Below are 20,311 nucleotides of genomic sequence, written 5' to 3'. Positions count from 1 at the left end.
TCTAAAATTATCTGTTTTTTGTTTTGTTTTGTTTTGTCTCTGCCAGGCTTTGGTGTCAGGATGATGCTGACCTCATAAAGTGAGTTAGGGAGGATTCCCTCTTTTTCTATTGATTGGAATAGTTTCAGAAGGAATGGTACCAGCTCCTCTTTGTACCCCTGGTAGAATACAGCTGTGAATCCGTCTGGTCCTGGGTTTTCTTTTGGTTGGTAGGCTATTAATTATTACCTCAATTTCAGAGCCTGCTATTAACAACTCACTCTTTAAACCATCATTGGGTTGGGTGATGTCAGCAACATGGCAGACTAGGAGGATTCTGACTTTCATTTCTTCCATGGACATACCAAATAAACAAATACAAATACATCAATTCACTTGGAGAGATATCCAGACACTTATTGCAATACACACACACTGGGAAACTGAGAAAATATCCACATGGAAACAGGTAGAAAAAGCTGAGACAAGCTCCTGCCACAAACCACACCCCAGAAATAGCACTGCACAGTCAGGAGCTTCTCCAGCTTCAAAAAGGAAGTGTTTGTTTTTTATCTGGAGCCCACAATCTCTTGCTTGCCTTGTTGTCTGTCTGCTGTACTGAAGAATATCTGCTGCAAAAAATAGGCTGCAGTGCTGGCCTCTGTTTTTCCAGGCTTCCAAACTATCTGCCATTTCTGTCATGCCTCCAAGTTAGGGGAGACATAAACCAGTTTCTCCAGCAGCCTTCAAATGAGACAGAATTCTGGACATAGGATCCACTCTTCTGTTTCTGTCCTTTAGTTATCCTGTTGTGCTGTGCAATTCTGCAGTCTTCCTGTTTGGAAGGAAGACCCCATTGAAGCCCAGCTCTACCAAACCAAAGGGCAAGTTCCTTTCCTTCAGAATGTTGGCTCCCATGGGCTCCTCTTCCAAGGTATGGGGACATACAAAAACAGAAAAATGAAAGTTAAAAAGAAAAGGTGGCATGTCTGCACCTTCTCTATATGTGAGGAGTTCCCGTTCCTGCCTCCTGAACCAGAACTAGAGGGCTTCTACTGAGCCCCCGTATCTGAGGTCCAGTGCCTGTTTCCAGGTTTCTGGTGCACTGAATCCAGGCTGAGGGATTGTGGAGGAGAAAACCTAACTTTATGGTTGCTATCCAAGGGATTGGCTCCTACATCAACTGCCTCTGAGAGCAGATGGGGCTTGGCATATGAAAATCCCCTGGGATCACAGAGAACTAGGAGGTGGTTTTAAACAGGCAGCTATACCCCTAGACTTAGTGCAGAGTAAGCAAGGAAAATTATCTAACTTCCAGTTTCTTCCCAGAAGAGGTGTGACTGCACACAATCCCAGCTGCTGTCTGGGGGTCAGGGCTTCTAACTAGAGTATATCTGGAAGCCTAGAGGGCAGGAAATTAGTAAAGTTCCCAGACCCTCAATAGGCATGTGGGTACTTCCCATGTCTTCTCACTCTAGCTCACTCCAGCAATAAAACCAAGTCCCCAGCTTCTCCCTGAAAAGAGTTTCTCTACACACTGAGCGTCGCAACTTTCATAGCTCCCACCTAAACAACTGGCTCCTAAATCAACTACTTTTGGAAATGTGGGGGCTCAGCATTTGAGAATTGCCTGGTACCACAGAGAACAAAGAGGCAATTTCAACTGGGTACAAGAACACTTCCAGCAGCTATCCCACATAAGGCTTAGCACAGAGCAAGCAGGCAAAAATACCCAAATCCCTTTTTCTCACTACAAAATGTTGGACTTACACTTTCTCAGATGCTGCCCCAGAGTTGAGCTTCTGGTTAGCCTGCATCTGGTTGGTGATAAGTCAAGTAATTACAAGTCCTTTGTGAACCTGAACAGACATGCCTTCTTCCCCACCCGGCTCCAGTGATAAAGCCAATCTCCATCTTCTCCCTGGAAGGAGTTTGTCCATACATTGAATGTCCCATATTTTACAGCTTCTACCTGAGGGACTGGGCTCTAAATCACCTACCTGTAGGAGCTGATGGGGATAGGCATTCTTTTTTTTTTTTTTTTTTTTTTTTTTTTGAGACGGAGTCTCGCTCTGTCGCCCAGGCTGGAGTGCAGTGGCCGGATCTCAGCTCACTGCAAGCTCCGCCTCCCGGGTTCACGCCATTCTCCGGCCTCAGCCTCCCGAGTAGCTGGGACTACAGGCGCCCGCCACCTCGCCCGGCTAGTTTTTTTTGTATTTCTTAATAGAGACGGGGTTTCACCGTATTAGCCAGGATGGTCTCGATCTCCTGACCTCGTGATCCGCCCGTCTCGGCCTCCCAAAGTGCTGGGATTACAGGCTTGAGCCACCGCGCCCGGCCGGGATAGGCATTCTTAAGTACCCCAGGGACTGCAGAGAATGAAGAGATGCTTTAAACAGGTAAGGAGCACTTCCAGCAGCTTTCTCCTGGCTTCATGCAGAGAGAGCAGGCAAAAAACCCCAGCACCCAGTTTTTCTTTGAAAGGGGTTTGATGCACACCTAATGTCAAGTTTCCCAGCAATTTCCATGGGTTACATTTTTAATTATCTTGTATCCAGGCAGTGACAGAAAAAGCAATCAGTAGTCTACTGAGTGTCTGCACACTTCATACAGCATTTTCCCCTGGTTCATTCCAGTGATAAAACAAGTCTCCAGCTGACCCACCTGTCTCTGAGAACTGATGGAACTGAGCATTTGCTAGGCTCTTGGGGGGCAACAGAGAGCAATGCAACGGTGTGGTCTGAACAGGAGTGCAGGCATTTGCCACAGATCCTCTCTGCAGCTTAATGCAGAGTGAATGGGAGATAAACTCCAGGTTCTGCCTGAGGAAAAACAGAACTTGATCACACATCTAGCAACCCAACTTTTCCAGCTGCTTCTCAAGAGACTGGTTTCTATCTTACCTATCTCTAGGGCACTGACAGGACTTGGCATACCCTAAACTCCTGGGGACCACTAAAAACAAAGACAGTAGTTGGGACAAATACAAAAGTTTGGAAGGCACTTAATCTCTGCCAAGTTGATCAGTGAGGTTCTATTTCCTATATGAAGCCAGTCTCACAAGATTGGGAGAGGTGGCTGTCTTATCTAATTCATAGAAACTAATAGAGAAAGTCAAAGAAAATGAAGAAAAAAGGGAAATATGTCCCAAACAAAAGAACAAGATTAATTTCCAGAAATGGAACTAAGTGATTTACTCAACAGAGAATTCAAAATAACAGTCACAAAGATACTGAGGTCAGGAGAGCAATGAATGAACCAAGTTAGAAATTCAACAAAGAGGAAATACAAAGGCTTAAGTTCCAGAATAAACAAAGAATTTCTACAATTCAACAACAAAAAAGAAGAAATAACCCAATTTTTTTCTTTTTCAACTTTTATTTTAGATTCAGGCAGTACATGTGCAGGTATGTTAACTGGGTATATTGTGTGATGCTGAGGTTTAGGATATGAAGGATCCTATCACCCAGGTACTAAGCCTAGTACCCAACAGTTTTTCAATCCTTGCCTCATTCTCTTGCATCCCTCTCCACACCCCAGTATCTATTGTTGCTCTCATTGTGTCCATGAGTACCCTATAATTAGCTCCCACTTATAAGTGAGAACATACAGTATTTGGTTTTCTATTCCTACAAATAACCCAACCCTAAAATGGGCAGAGAATTTGAACAAACATTTCTCCAAAGATTATATACAAGTGGCCGATAAGCATATGAAGGATGCTCAACATCACTAATAAATAAAGAAATGTAAACCGAAAGCAATGAGATATCCCCTCATAGCCATTAGGATGGGTGCATAAAAAAAAATTAACAAGTCTTGGCAAGGAGGTGGAGAAACTGGAACCCTTGTGCACTGCTGGTGGGATTGTAAAATGGTGCAACCACTATGCAAAACAGTATAGCAGTTTCAAAAAATTAAAAACAAACTACCATATGATCCCTCAGTCTCACTTCTAAATATGTATCAAAAACAATTTGAAAAGATGAGCTCAAAGAGATAACTGCACCCCCATGTACACAGTAGCATTATTCACAATAGCCAAGAGGTGGAGGCAACCTAATTGATGAAATGATAAATGAAATGTAGTTTGTTTGTTTACACACAAGGGAGTATTATTCAGCCTTTAAAAGAAAGGAAATACTGTCACATGCTATAACATGGATGAATCTTGAGGACATTATGCTAAGTGAAATAAGCCAGTCACAAAAGACAATTACTATATTATTTCCCTTACATGAGGTATCTGAAGTAAAAATACAGAAATAGAAAGTAGAATGGTGGTTACTAGGGACTGAAGGGAAGGAGAAATGGGGAGTTGTTAATTACTAGATTACCAATTTTGGAAGATGAAAAAGTTCTGATGATCTGTTGCACAGTAATGTGAATACTTAACATTACTAAACTGTGCACTTAAAATGCTCTTAAAATAGTTACAACAGTAAATCTTATTTTATGTGTTTTACCATGATTAATCTTTTTAAAATCAACAGGTATTTTGCTTACTTGTCCTCTTAAAAAATTGAAAGAGCTCTTCGATCTAAATAGTTGTCTGGATCCTGTATCTCCCTTTTCCCCATGGATAGAAATGTAGACGTTTGCTACTGTTCCAGCATTCCATAGCTCACCCGTTGCCACATTCACTTCATATATTGTCACTGACAACATAAGAAAAAAACCTTTTTAAGTGCCAAGCAGTGCTCATATAATAGAAAATTACGTACAGAAATCTCCCCTTATCCATGGTGGAAAAGTTCCAAGATCCCCAGTGGATGCCAGAAACCACAGATAGTAACAAATTCTATATATACTATGTTTTTCTCTACATATACATACTTATAATACAGTTTAGTTCACCATAAGACATTAACAATAACAATAAAATTGATTAATTATAACAATATACTATTCACAATTTCACAGACAGAAAACTTGTTCTTACCACAGATCTTACCAAATTTGACATACTTTTTTTTTTCTTTCCATATTAATTCAAGAACTTTCACCTTTTCACTTAAAGGAAGTACTTTATGGCTTCTCTTTGAAATATCCAAATTGCCAGCATCACTGTTCTTGCACTTTGAGGCCATTATTCAGTAAAATAAGGGTTACTTGAACACAAGCACTGCGATACTGTGACAGTTGATGGCTACTAAGTGACACACAAGCGGAGAGCATATACAGCATGGATTCACTAGAGAAAGCGGTGATTCACATCAGGGCAGGATGGAGCAGGACAGCAGGAGATTTCATCACACTCAGAACGGGACACAACTTAAAATTTGTGAATTGTCTGTTTCTGGAATTTTACATTTAATATTTTTGGACAGCAATTGACTTTGAAGAACTGAGACCAAGGAGAGAAAAACCATGGACAAGTGGAGACTACTGTACAGAAATCCAATCAAGAGTTCTAGTTCCAGGTAATACGGAGTAACATGCACCACCCAGTCTCTCCTACTGAATGCAGCTGTAAAACTTTGACAGAATGCATAGAACAGCTATATGAAGGTCAAAACGTGAACAGCGGCAGGAGGAATGGGGAAGAAGACCAAAATTTAAAGTAACACCAAGCATCTGTGAGTTTACCATTTTTCCTCCTCCACAGTCCCCCAGCCTAGATTCAATGCACCAGAGACCTGGAAATAGGTACCGGGACCTCAGATATGCGGGCTCGGTAGAAGCCCTCTAGTTTTGGTTCAGGAGGCAGGAAAGGGAACTCCTCAAATATAGAGAAGAGAAGATGCAGACATGCTACCATTTTTTTACTTGCATTTCTCTATTTTCTTATATCCCTGTGCCTGGGAAGAGGAGTACATTGGAGCCAACATTTTAAAGGAGAGAACTTTCTCTTCTGTTTGGAGGAACTAGGCTTCAATAGGGTCTTCCTTCTCAAACAGGAAGACTGAAGAAGTGCACAGCACAACAGGATAACTAAAGCCTCAGTTTTCTAAGCAAAGCACCAAAAGAAAGATCCAAGAACTGTAGAGATTTTAAGAACTGAACTGACATTGGAACCACAGCCCACAGAAGGCAGGTTAGAATTTACAACCTGAAATTAACCAGTAGTCAACTGTATACTAAAACAAAAATATCAACATTCTCCTTAGGATTTAAGTAAGAGTTACTGTCTCACATAATAATATGTAAAATGCCCCAGATATAATATGAATAATCAGAATATTAAGAACAAGAAAAATATCAACTCACATGGGAAAAGAGAACGGAGACATCACCATTGAGATGACACGGGTACTGATTATCTGGCAAATATTTTAAAGCAGTCAGGATACAAATGTTACTACAAACAATCATGAACACTCTTAAAACCAATGGACAAACAGAAAATCCCCACAAAGAAATAGAAAATTTAAAGAATAACTAAATAGAAATTTTAGAACTGAAAAAAAGCATCATGAGCAAATTTTAAAACTCACTGAATAGGCTCAAGAGCAGACTGGAGAGAAGAGAGGAAAGCACAAATGAGCCTGAAGACAGATAAACAGAAATCATCCAATCTAACAACACAGAAACATACTTTTTTAAAAAAAATGAACCTCAGGGACCTGTAGGGTAATGACAAAATACCTAATATTCATGGGCATGAAGTACCAGAAGAAGATAAAAAGATTCTAATTCAAGAGTTCTGTGAATTCAAACACATTCCTGCACTGCCCTCCCACACCAGCTCCATCCTCTGGATTTTCACATCAGTTGATATTCCTTCATATTCCATTCCCTCCTCAGCTCATGCAGAAGGTTTATAAGTAGGAATTATTGAGGGAAGTTTTATTTACTTTCTGGGATTGTAAACTTGATAATCCTTTTCTAAAGATTAATAACTTTTCTCCATTCTTTTTCATTTTTTCTTTTTTTTTATTCAGGGTCTGGTTCTGTCACTCAGGCTGGAATGCGGTGGAACAATCACGGCTTACTGCATCCTCAACCTCCCAGGCTCAAGTGATCCTCCCTCCTCAGGCTCCTGACTAGCTGGGACTACAGGCATGTGCTACTATGCCCAGCTAATATTTATATATGTATGTGTGTGTGTATATATATATAATCATGTGTATATAATAACATAATTATATAACATTATATTACATATTCATAATATATAATTTTATATATTCTTTTTAATAGAGATGGGGTTTTACCATGTTGCCCAGGCTGGTCTTGAACTCAAGAGATCCACCTGTGTTAGCCTCCCAAAGTGCTGGGATTACAAGTGTAAACTACCACACCCAGCCTTCCCCATTATTTTTCTAAACAAACTCTCATTTTTCCTTTTTTAAAAACCAAATAACTATGATACAATTGGAGAGAGAAAACAAGAGGAGGGGAATCAGAGTAACAGTGGTCTATCATCTTTGTGCTATTCTATTCAGAGGTATTCTTCTTTTATTGTCCATGTAAGAACTTAAAAGACAAATATATAACAAAAATGAATTGAAGTTTTCTTAATTAACTGACACATTTGTCCAGGGTTCTACTGGGTAAACTAAAATATAAATAGTTGTTTCATTAAAAAGTACCCATAGGAGAGGATATGGAGAAATAGGAACACTTTTATACTGTTGGTGGGAGTGTAAACTAGTTCAACCATTGTGGAAGACAGTGTGGTGATTCCTAAAGGATCTAGAACTAGAAATACCATTTGACCCAGCCATCCCATTACTGGGTATATAACCAAAGGATTACAAATCACGCTGCTATAAAGACACACGCACATCTATGTTTATTGTGGCACCATTCACAATAGCAAAGACGTGGAACCAACCCAAATGTCCATCAATGACAGACTGGATTAAGAAAATGTGGCACATATACACCATGGAATACTATGCAGCCATAAAAAAGGATGAGTTCACGTCCTCTGTAGGGACATGGATGCAGCTGGAAACCATCATTCTCAGCAAACTATCGCAAGAACAGAAAACCAAACACTGCACATTCTCACTCATAGGTGGGAATTGAACAATGAGAACACTTGGTCACAGGAAGGGGAACATCACACACCGGCACCTGTCATAGGGTGGGGTGAGGGGGGGAGGGATAGCATTAGGAGATATACCTAATGTAAATGACGAGTCAATGGGTGCAGCACACCAACATGGCACATTATACATATGTAACAAACCTGCACATTGTACACATGTACCCTAGAACTTAAAGTATAATTTTAAAAAGCATATTTAAAAAAGTACCCATAGGGCATCAGCAAGATGATGCAAACCCTAGACCCACATTTGCCCACAGAGATACCATCATAACAACAATACTTGGAACATTTGCCTTTGTGAGAACCCCAGAAACCACCTAAGAGGTTCCTACACCCAGGCAAGACCAAAGACAAAAAGAACCTCATCGAAACCAGTAGGAAAATTCATGGCATTTTACATGCCGAAGCTCCCCCTCCTACCCCCGGCACATACAGCATGACCAAGTTGCATTTATACCTAGATATACAAGGATGGTTCCACATACAAAAATCAATCAGTGTAACATGCCACATTAACATAAAGAAAGACAAAAAACAAAAAACTTCACTGATGCAGAAAAAGCATTCTTATAATCCAACATGCTTCCTTGATAAAAACTCTCAACAAACTAGGAATAGAAGGAAACTATCTCAACATAATAATGGCAATATATAAAAAGCTCACAGCTAACACAATACTTATTGATGAAAGGAAAAAAGCTTTTCCTCTAAGATCATGAAAAAGACAAGGATGCCCCCTCTCATCATTTCTATTCAACATATGACTGAAAGTTCCAGGTATTGCAATTAAAACAAGAAAAACAAACAAAAGATATCCAACTTGGAAGAGAAGAAGTAAGATTATTGCTGTTTGCAGGTTATATATGTAGAAAACTCTAAAAGGCTCCACACACACAAAAATTGTTAAAACAACAAAATCAGCACTCAAAAAGCAGCTGCATTACTATATACTAACAAAGAATAATACAAAAAGAAATTAAGAAAACAACTGCATTTACAATAGCACCAAAAACAATAAAATGCTACACTTAATACTAAACCAAGGCAGCGAAAAATATGTACAATGAAAACTACAAAACATTGTTAAAATAAATTAAAGAAACAAATAAATGGAAAGACACTCCATGTTTGTAGAAGACTTAATATTGTTAAAATGTCTACATTACCCAAAGCAATCTACAGATTAAATGCATTCCCTATCAAAATGTCAACAGCAATTTTTACAGAAATAGGAAAAAATCCAAAAATTCCTATAGATTGCCAAGAGATCCCTGAATAGTCAAAACAATCTTGAGATGAACAAAGTTATAAGCCTAACACTTCTTGATTTTAATACATATGACAAAGCAACAGTAATAAAGGCAGTGTGGTACTGGGATAAAGACAGACAGACTAACAGAATAGAATAGAGAACTCAGAAATAAATCTTCGATTATACAGTCAAATGATTTTGACAAGGGTGCCAAGACCACACAAGGAGGAAGATAGTCTCTTCAATAAATGGTGTTGACTAAACTGGATATCCACATGCATGCAAAAAATAATAATAATAAGGTGGAATCTTTATCTTACATCAATATAGATATTAACTAAAAATGGATTAAAGACCTAACCATAAAAATCTAAATCCATAAAACTACTAGATGAAACCTTAAGAGAAAACCTTCGGGATATCAAATTTGGCAATTATTTCTTGGATATGACACCAAAATCACATGCAACATAAACAAACAAATGGGGCTACATCAAACTTAAAAACTTCTGCACAGCAAAGGCAACAATCATTAGTGTAAAGAGGCAACTTATGGAGTTGCAAAAAATATTTCCCAGTCACGTATCTGATAAGAGGCTAATATCTAGAAAAAATAAGGAACTCCTTCAACTAAATAACAACACATGGAAAAGAGACAATCCAATTTAAAAATAGGCAAAGAGCTTGAATAGACAATTCATCAAAGAATATATACAAATGGCCAAAAAGCCTACAAAAATTCAACATCACTAATTATTACAGAAATGCAAATGAAAACCACAATGAAAAACTACCTCACACCCATTAAGATGGCCAGTATCAATAGAAAAAAAAACAAGTGTTGGGGAGAATGCAGAGAAACTGGAACCCTTTGGGATGTAAAATTGTCCAACTACTATGGAAAAAGGTATGGAGTTCCTCAAAAAATTAAAAATTGAATTACCATAAAATTCAGCAACCCCATTTCTAGATACACATCCAAAAGAGTTCAAAGTAGAATCTCAAAGAGATATTTAAATTTGCACATGCATGGTCATTACAACATTATTCACAATAGGTAGAAGGTAGAAGCAAGCCTAATGTCTGTTGTCAGATGAATGGATAAAGAAATTGTGGTATATACATATGATGGAGTAATACACAGTCTTAAAAAGAATAAAAATTCTGTTAACATGCTATACCACAGACATTGTATTAGGTAAAATAAACCAATCACAAAAGGACAAATACTGTACGCTTACACTCATATGATGTATCTAAAGTAGTTAAAATCATAGAAACAGAAAGTAGAAATGTGGTTCCCAAGGGCTGAGAGAAGTGTGGCGGGGTGGGGATTAGGGGGAATTAGTATTTAATGGATATATAGAGTTTCAGCTTTGTAAGATGCAGAAGTTCTAAAGATCTGTTGCATAGCAATGTGAATACACTTAACACAAGTGAACTGTACACTTAAAAATGTTTAAGGTAGTAAATTTAATGTTTGTGTTAATTATCACAATTAAAAATAAAATTTTTTTAAAAGTAGCTCACACAGCCTGTGAGCCCACTTTTGGTGTTTTCTTAGGAACCTTTATCCTTCGCAGGAAAGTAACTCCATAATTACAACAAATTTCAGGTACACATGATGGTATACTGGTAAACTGGGCAAACACTTTTAGAGTTACTGTTGTCTTAAATGACAACTACCATTACTTTTTATAAACTTAAAGGAATAAAATATAGCCAAAAAGACATTAATCCAGCTTTAGTTATTTGTACCACCTAGTACTTACGTGTCTACCTTTAGCAAAGGGTGTTACTTGTTTGTAAGGATATCATTTCAGACACAGTATCAATCTTAGCTAGAATATTAGATAAAAATATGGCAAGGGTAAATCAACATTTGCTATATTTACCATTGACCTAGATAACTAAAGGCTTATCAAGTTTACAGATAGCATATGATAGGGTATGGTTAGAATACCAAGCCATGTCCTGAAACTGAAAAGAAAAATGTTGATTAATAAACCATAAGGGTCAAGCCCTACACAAAAGACAAGTAAAATCAGAAGATATTTGTAGAGTGTGCCTTCTTTGAGTAGAACTTTAACAGTTAAAAATGGAGGGAAGTAGCAGCAGAAAGTGACCTCTGCATCATTACCAACAATGGGTAGGAATAGGGCACCTGGCAAACATCTCCTCAGGTGAAACACGTGGGCTGATGAGGAAGAATAGTGATAACAATGCTGCTAAATGGTGAAAAAAAATACTTATGAATGGTGAGAACAATGCTCATGCTTCACTTTTCAGTAACTAGGGCTATTCACGTCTTTTCAAAAATATTTTAACTTCAGAAACTTAAGAAAAGTGATCGCATCTTAATTTAAAACCATAAAGGAATCATCAATCTGTGCAAATGTTTTGCCAGTCTATGTTCCCTCAAAAAACTACACAGGTTGGTATGGACCTAAGCCTAATGTCAGATAAGACTTACTATTACTTATTTATTTATTTAGAAAATTAAAACATGACATTTTTAATAGAACACACTCTGGATTGGAGAAAAATCCATTTATTGCCAATTGTCTATTTAATAATCTCACATGCCCTTATCCCATTCTTCTCCAAGGCAGAGGCCAGCAGACCCAAGAGCAAATAGTTCTTATGGACAGCCACCCTGAATTCTTATGCTAGGGAGCAGTGACTACCTAACCCTGAGTAGAAAAAGAGCCTATTATCAGCCATAAATTTAAACAAGGCTTGAATACATCTCTGCTTTTGGCCAGACATTTAGAATGTCATTGAGCAGTTGTGTTTTTATTTCCTAATCAAATAGTTAAAGTTTCAAAAATGAGGGAGAGCCCGGTGGGAAAAGTATATATTGACTTGCATTTCTTAGCCCTGGAGGAACTTCATTTGACATTCAATTTTTCTCATGACCGCCTAAGAATTAATTTCCTTGTTTTGATTAAGAAGCATTTCAGCCGACCTTCCTATAGGGCTGTTGACAAGAACATATTCCTGAATGTTGGCATGTGAAACAACTAAAAAGCATTTAGATGCAGCTGCCACATCAGAGAGGTAAGTGATAAGAAACTGGCAGTCCTTAATCATTCATTTACTCAACATGTGTTTATTGGTTCCCTGTCCTTCAGTATTTAGGCAAACAAGTTTTATCTGTGCTGCCTGGAGTTGACGCTTTCCTACCTGGAAGGATGGGTTGTCCTTTACTTAAAACAGGAAATTCTCGACAGATTTCCCCATCCTCTTGATCTCGTGCAAACCATCGTTGAACAGGTACATAAAACTGTTTTCCAGAATTCATATTATGCAATTGTATCTACAATAACAATAATATTACTTTCAAAAATGTAGGAATGCTTTATCAAAGTGTGAAATAAGTTTTGGTTCAAGACTGCCACTTAGCTCAGAGAACTTTTTTTAATATGAGAAACTGTTGATAATTTGACAGTGCTAATTTCTTCTTTTCCTGCCATCTCAAGTACAATGGCATTTCTTTCCTCTATCTAAAAATCTTCCTATTTCTATTTATTTCTTTATTTTTTTGAGACAAAGTCTTGCTATGTTGCCCAGGATGGTTGCCAACTCCTAGGCTGAAGTGATCCTCCCACCTCAGCCTCCTGAGTAGCTGGGTCTACAGACACATGCCACTGCACCCAGATAAATTTTCTATTTCTAGCGTCTCTATTTTGAAATGTTTATTTCCAACATGGCAATTTCTTCCCAAATCTTATGTCATTAATATTTTCCTGTTTAGAAAGAAACGTTTACATTTTTAGAAATATATTTTTCCCTGTTTCAACTTCTTAGAAATTGATGTTTTGGTTTGAAGTAATTTTATAAACATTAGCATAAGGTCAGATTTCATACACCACAGATTCAAACTGATATGGTTCCCTCCTTGGATCCTTAGCAATGAACAAAATTCAACCAGTAATCATTTATATGGTCACCTATTACACCTAATCCATTTATCCTGGAGTTAAACAAGAATGTTAATAATTTCTGGTAGGAACTGAAAAATATGAAAATCATCAAAAAGTAAAAAACTATATTTTCTGATACTAAAATCTAGCCTTTTCTGAATAGAGGACAATTATTCTTTTACAGTATCTCTTGGAGTTCCAGTAATTGATGTCACAAAATAGTGAATAAGCATGCCAGTGTGCAAGGGTAAGGTAAGGATTGTTAGCCTATCTAAATATTCAAAATTACTTTAAAACTTCACTATGCTTTCTGATGTTTAAGAATTCAGAAGTGTTCTGTAATGGACTCAGATGTTTCATTTGTAGTATAATGAAATGTTTACAGAAAGATAACTTTTTCATTAAAATAATTTTAGAAATAAAAAAAGCTTCAGCGAGGTGTTATTTTAACTATTAAGTTAATCTTACTCTTTTGAAAATTCCTTAAATCAGAGATTTTCAACTTTAATGATTTTAAAATCACCTTGTTAAAAAGGCAAATTTTCACCCAGGCACAGTGGCTCACACCTGTAATCCCAGCACTTTGCAGGCCCAAGGTGAGCAGATTGCTTGAGCCCAGGAGTCTGAGACCAACCAGGGCAACATGGCAAGACCCCGTCTCCACAAAAACTTAAAAATTAGCCAGGTGTGGTGGTGCACGCCTATAGTCCCAGCTACTTGAGAGGCTGAGGTGGGAGGATCACTTGAGTCTGGGAAGTTAAGGCTGTAGTGAGCCACTATCGTGCCACTCGACTCCAGCCTGGGCAACAGACAAAGACCCTGTCTCAAAAAGGAAAAAAAGGCAGATTTTCAGGACCTGCTCCTACTAAGGTCTCTGGGTCTCAGACAGGTTCAGGAATTCACATTTATAAATGCATATTAAGTGTGATTCTGACACAAGGTAATGTCACTTTTAGAAAGGCTTCCTGAGAACCAGTGAGAAAAACTATTGTTTGCAAGGTTACTACTGCCAAGACTGTCTGATTTGACCATTTTAATTAAGGCCCAAAGCTGATCATTTGAGAAGCAGAAAATAACCTAACATTTTGAACTTTTTATTTTGTAAACTTCCTTAACTGAACTTGAAAAAAATCAAGATTAAGTTTCTAAAGCAATGTGGTTATTTTATGGAAATGTATTATTGTTGCTATTATGGAATCAGTGATTCTGTTCAAATCCCCATACAAGTTGGCTTACTTAAAATTTCAAATTTTAAACTTCTAAACTGTATTATAAGAATTAAACAGAAAAATTTCAACTAATTTTGCAAAATGGATAAACTGGATAACAGTTTTTGTACATTCATAATGAAACTTTGAATCAAGAATGTGTCTCTTCTTCACAGGTACTCAACAAGAGCCAAAGTAAACCTTAGGCAAAGTTCTCTTGCAGTGAGAGAATACTTGCCATAGAGAGAAAGACAATAGAAATTTTCAGCCTGATTTTTATATCATTCCTCTATAATACAAAATTTTTTGTCTCAGCATCCCAAGTTCATAATGAATGTAATCTTGCTTATTGGCTATCAAATGAAATAGCAGGAGGATTAATGATAATTTTCATATGTTAGTTTACCTCACTGAGAGGGAAGAAAAAAAGATATTATTGTCACATATGATCACTTAAGAATCAATTTGAATATTATACTTCAAAAGCTCTATATAGCATAAAAGAGAGCATTTCACATAGAAGCCAGGTAGTAATTTTGGATTTTAAAATATAACCTCAACATTCTGTATTTTCATAAGGTAAATTTTTTCATTCTGCTTTCAGAATCCTTTGTAAACTAACATAAAGAAGATGGTATTAACAACTATATACTCCTGCTAATGGAATTTTTTAATGTTTTTAAGGAATTACTCATCTTCTATGAATTTTTCATTAATTCTTCCACATGTTAAAACTCAAGAAGAGTAAGTTTGCCAAAAATATCAGGAATATGACGAGATTTTCTTCACATTTTGAGAACTTGTTTAAAGAGCGTTTATTTTGAAATGACAGAAGATGTAAATACACCATACACAAAAATGGATGACAAGCTCTATGATTTCCAGTGTTGGAGATCTGCATTTACTGACAATCATGGTAATAAGTGGATGTTTCATGCTGAACAATGTAGAAAATTTAAGCCTTCTTTTTTAATCTTAAAAACACTCAAGGGGCATTTTCCTGCTTAGCATGAATAGACTAAATTTCAGAGCTGGCATTCAATTCTAGTAGACTATTATTTCATCAACACAGTGGTCTATCTTTACAACATTTCTGAAGCAAATAACATACAGCTAGTCATCTTTTTATCAGTAATGCAACTATATCAAGAAGCTATATGAGTTCATCCAGAGTCCCAGGCATTTTTTTCTTTGCAAAGAGGTGAAAGAATTGCTTGGTTAAGGTGCCTCCCTCAATCAATTAAGAATTAATTAATTATTAAGGACATATGATACTTCTGCCTTGAGGAAAGCACAAGCTAAAAAGGTACAGGACTCCATCAACTCATTATAGGCATGATGAGTTGACTCCTGAGAGGAATATGCAGAGGATTTTGCAAAGCATGGGAAAGTGTTGATACATCCTTACCTCCTTGCAGTGCCAGGAAGGGGAGTGTCCAGAGTTGGTATGCCCAATACGAATTTTAAAGAGTGTTCCAATGTCTCCAACTGTTATCTATGAAGAGCCAAGGGAAAAACTTTCAATATAATTTCACAAAATCCACTTAAAAACAGCTCAGATTAGGACATGATATGTTGATAAAGGGGTCAATTCATTAAGAAGAGATAAGAATTATAAACATGTACACACCTAACAAGAGAGTACTAAAATATAATAAGCAGGCCGGGCGTGGTGGCTCACGCCTGTAATCTCAGCACTTTGGGAGGCCGAGGCGGGTGGATCACGAGATCAGGAGATCGAGACCATCCTGGCTAACACGGTGAAACCCCGTCTCTACTAAAAATACAAAAAAATTAGCCGAGCCTGGTGGAGGGCGCCTGTAGTCCCAGCTACTCAGGAGGCTGAGGCAGGAGAATGGCGTGAACCCAGGAGACTGAGCTTGCAGTGAGCCAAGATCCTGCCACTATACTCCAGCCTGGGTGACTGAGCAAGACTCTGTCTCAAAAAAATAATAATAATAAAATAAATAAAATATAATTAGCAAAATTTAACAGAACTGAATGGAGAAACAGGCACTCTTTGATAATAGTTGGAGACTTCAATACCCCACTTGAATGATGGGCAAAACAAGTACAGAAAATAATAAGAAAATAGAGGACTTGAACATTACACACCACCTAGACCTAACGTCTACAGAACACTCCACCCAACAACAGAAAACAGTCTTTCCAAGTACACATGGAACGTTCTCCAGGATAGAACATATGTTTTGCAACAAAGCAAGTCTTGAAAATTTAAAAAGACAAGTCATACAGAGTATCTTGTCCAAACACAAAGGAATGAATCCAGAAATCAGTATTATAAGGCAAACTGAAAAGTTCAAAGTATATGTAAATTCCAAGGCAGGTGGATCATGAGATCAGGAGTTCAAGACCAGCCTGGCCAACACAGTGAGACCTTGTCTGTACTAAATATACAAAAATTAGCTGGGCGTCATGGCGGGTGCCTGTAATCCCAGTTACTTGGGAGGCTAAGGCAGGAGAATTGCGTGAAGTCAGGAGGCAGAGGTTGCAGTGAGCCAAGATCATGCCACTGCACTCCAGCCTGGGCGAAAGAGCTAGACCCCATCTCAGAAGAAAAAAAAAAAAAAAAGTGTAAATTAAAGAACATACTTGTAAGCAACGAATAGGTCAAACCACAAACTGCAGGAAAATTTAAAAATACTTCGAGATAAGTGAAAGCAAAAATATAAGATACAAAAAATATGCAAAAAGCAGAGCTCTGAGGGAAATTTATAGCTATATACACCTACATTAAAAAAGAAGAAAAATCTCAAATAAATAACCTAACTTTACATCTTAAGGAACTAGAAAAAGAAAGGCAAACTAAATCCTAAGCTGGTAGAACAAAGAGATAGATGATAAACAAAAGGGAGAATATAAAAACAACAAAATAAATGAAATTAATATTTGTTTATTAAAAACATCAATAAAACTGATAGACTTTAGCCTATCTAGATTTTAGCAAAGAGAATTGCTAAAATCAAAAATAAAAGAAGAGACATTACTATTGACTTTACAGAAATAAAAAGGATTATAAAAGAATGCTATGAGCAACAGTATGCCAACAAATTAGATAACCTAGATGAAATGGACAAATCTATAGAAACACACAGACCACCAAAACTGACTCAAAGAAATAAAAAATATGAATAGACCTATAAAGGGTAAAGAGGTTGAATCAGTAATCAAAAACCTCCCAAGAAAAAGAAACCTAGGACAGAAGGCTTCACTGGTGAATTCTATCAAATATTTAAAGAAGAACTAATTCCAAACACTTCCAAAAAAGAGGTGGAAATACTTTTTAACTCATTCTGCATGGTCAGCATTATGCTGATAACAAAGTCAAAGACATAACAAGAAAACTATAAACCACTGTGCCTTATACAGATGCAAACATCTTCAACAAAACTAGCTAATGAATCCAGAAGCATATTAAAAAGATTACACATTATAATAAACTAGGATTTATCCCAGGAATGGAAATTGGTTCTACATACAAATATCAATCTAATATACCACGTAAATAAAATAGAGGGGAAAAACACAATCATCTCAACTGATGCCAAACCACCCCCCCCACACACACACACACATATTTGACAAAATCACATGCCTTTTCATGATTAAAAAAAAAAAAAATTCAACAAACTAGAAATTGAAAAGAACTTCCTGAACATGGTAAAGGACACTCATCGTGAGAAAAACCCACAGATAACATCGTACTAAATGGTAAAAGATGGAGAGCTTTTCCCCCAAATCAGGAACAAGACAAGGATAATAATTTTTGCTACTTCTATTCAACACTGTACTGAAAGTTCTAGCTAGAGCAATTTCAGCAACAAGAAAAAATTTAAAACATCCAAATAGGAAAGGGAAGGGGAAGGAAGGGGAGGGGAGGGGAGTGAGGCGATAGAAGCGGGAGGGGTAGGGGGAGGGAAAGTGGGGAGAGGAAGGGGGGAGAGGAATCGGGGAGAGGAAGGGAAAGGGAAGGGAAAAGGAAGGGGAAGGGAAAGGGAAGGGAAGACATTAGAGGTTGCTAGGGGTTGGCAGAAAGGCAACAGGGAGTGACTGCATAACAAGGTTTTCTTTTGGAGTGAATAAAATGTTATAAAAGTAGATAGTGATTGTTGAATAACACTGTGAATGTACTATATGCCACTAAATGGTACAATTTAAAATTTTTTAATGGTAACTTTTGTGTATTTTACAATAAAAAAGAAAAAAAGAAAGGTCTATACAAAGAAAGTACAAGGAAAAAGGAAAGGAAGATGTAAAACAGTCTGCCTAAGAACCCTCACAAGAAAACAATTCATTAGAACAAACGAAACTGTGATCAAAATTGGCGTGAAATTACTGCATTTAATGAAGCTATCATCTCTACAACAAGAGATCAATGTAGCCGTTCCAGAACTCAAGCAAGAGTGACAACAGAAAGAGCTGAAATGTAGTAGCAGCATGAAGAAAAAAGAAGCATCAAACTATGAAAATGAGGGGTTAAGGGTGCTCCTTTCTTATTACAGAATTGAAAATTATTTAGCCCTATAAACTATGTGAATATATAATTCAATTTAAAAGGAAACAGAAACACTAAAATAGCAAAACAACAACAACAGCTCAGACTATTTTTATTTCTTACTCATGGAAAATAACGACAAAATCTTTTACTTTTAGTGACTATAAACACAAGAGTGTCTTTAAATATTGACTCATATAGGATGGAAAAGTTAAATCAAACTAAACTAATGGGAACAACGTTTCCAAATGGTTCAGCCTCTCCTGTGGTTGTAGTAAACCAAACACCCAGGATCACATGGAGGTGGCTGTCCAATGAAGACTTACAATACTTAAGGACACTCTTTTTTCATGGTGATTTTACTGTCACCACCTGGTTCAAACCAATCCTTCTGTGCATCCATTAATTTATTCAACAGACATTACTAAGCACCTGTAAGTGCTAGGTGCTTGACCCATTTCAAGTCTTGCCTTCGTTTGCTAATGTATCTGACTTCAGTTTAACAACATGGCACTGGTCTCCCTGCTTCATCTTTGTTACCTCTGTTTCCCTCTAGATATTGATCTCCATGTGTCTAGCCATGATCTAATAACTTGATAACTAATAACTAATAAAAACCAATAATTAACAACTTGATGACAACTTTTTTGCCTTCCTTGTTTGATAATTTTATTTTTCGTTTTTTGAACTTGACTTGGAGCCTTATCTGGAGAGCCAGAAAGGCATAAGCCCTTGCTGCTGATGTCTGTCCACATAGAAATAAATGCTTACCATCTAGTATTTCTCTCTAGCTACTGTCTCTTCCCATATTGCAGATTTACTTGTGTTAAATCTGCTTGAGCAAAAACTTCCATAAATTACTTTTGAATGATCTTCTACAGGGCACATGGTATTGTTAAAGGGATAGACTACGTTCTTTCCTAAGTACCTACTAGCTGTATCTCTTATATTAACAGCTTGTACTCAGCTTTATTACTTACAGTAAATATGTCCTCATGGCCGTCCTGAAATCGAGCCCCATCTGTTCCATAAAGATATATGGGGGCTGAACTTCTATGTTGTCCATACAGAATAATATAAATCTGTGAGCTGGTCCCTGCATCTGGCAAGTCACTGGTGATTATAAAAACTTTCCAGTTACTACCTATAAAAGAAAAAATAACATACAGCATTATGGCAACTGATAGAAATGGAAGACTCAGAACAACAGGTCATCATAAAAGTAGGAGGGTTCAGGATAGACAAAACTTATTCTTCATCTCCTCTGAAGAAGTGCCATAATAGAAGATTTATATTTGGAATTTAAAATACTCAATAAAATCACTATTTCCTACAATGTGACAGTGAGAATATTTCCAAAAAGATCGTTAGTGAGGCTAGAGTGGTACCATTACCATATTATTGTTGGTCATACCTGGACTCCAAGAG

The 20,311-nt window shown here is 37.1% G+C and overlaps 1 protein-coding gene across 1 annotated transcript in view; it reads right to left on the bottom strand.

Annotated features, from left to right (window-relative positions):
• The window catches only part of LOC101023047, a 138,377-nt gene that overhangs the window by 110,412 nt on the left and 7,654 nt on the right, over positions 1 to 20,311 (bottom strand). Inside the window, 4 exon segments of the mRNA XM_021942323.2 lie at positions 4,486 to 4,637; positions 12,420 to 12,552; positions 15,776 to 15,862; positions 19,864 to 20,027. Of these exon segments, the coding sequence (XP_021798015.1) occupies positions 4,486 to 4,637; positions 12,420 to 12,537 (270 nt within the window). The 5' untranslated portion in view covers positions 12,538 to 12,552; positions 15,776 to 15,862; positions 19,864 to 20,027.

Source organism: Papio anubis, chromosome 8 (assembly GCF_008728515.1).
Source record: "Papio anubis isolate 15944 chromosome 8, Panubis1.0, whole genome shotgun sequence".
Taxonomy (NCBI): Eukaryota; Metazoa; Chordata; class Mammalia; order Primates; family Cercopithecidae; genus Papio; species Papio anubis.
The sequence above is the reverse complement of the archived record's forward strand: the minus strand, read 5'-3'. Positions and strand labels throughout refer to the sequence as shown.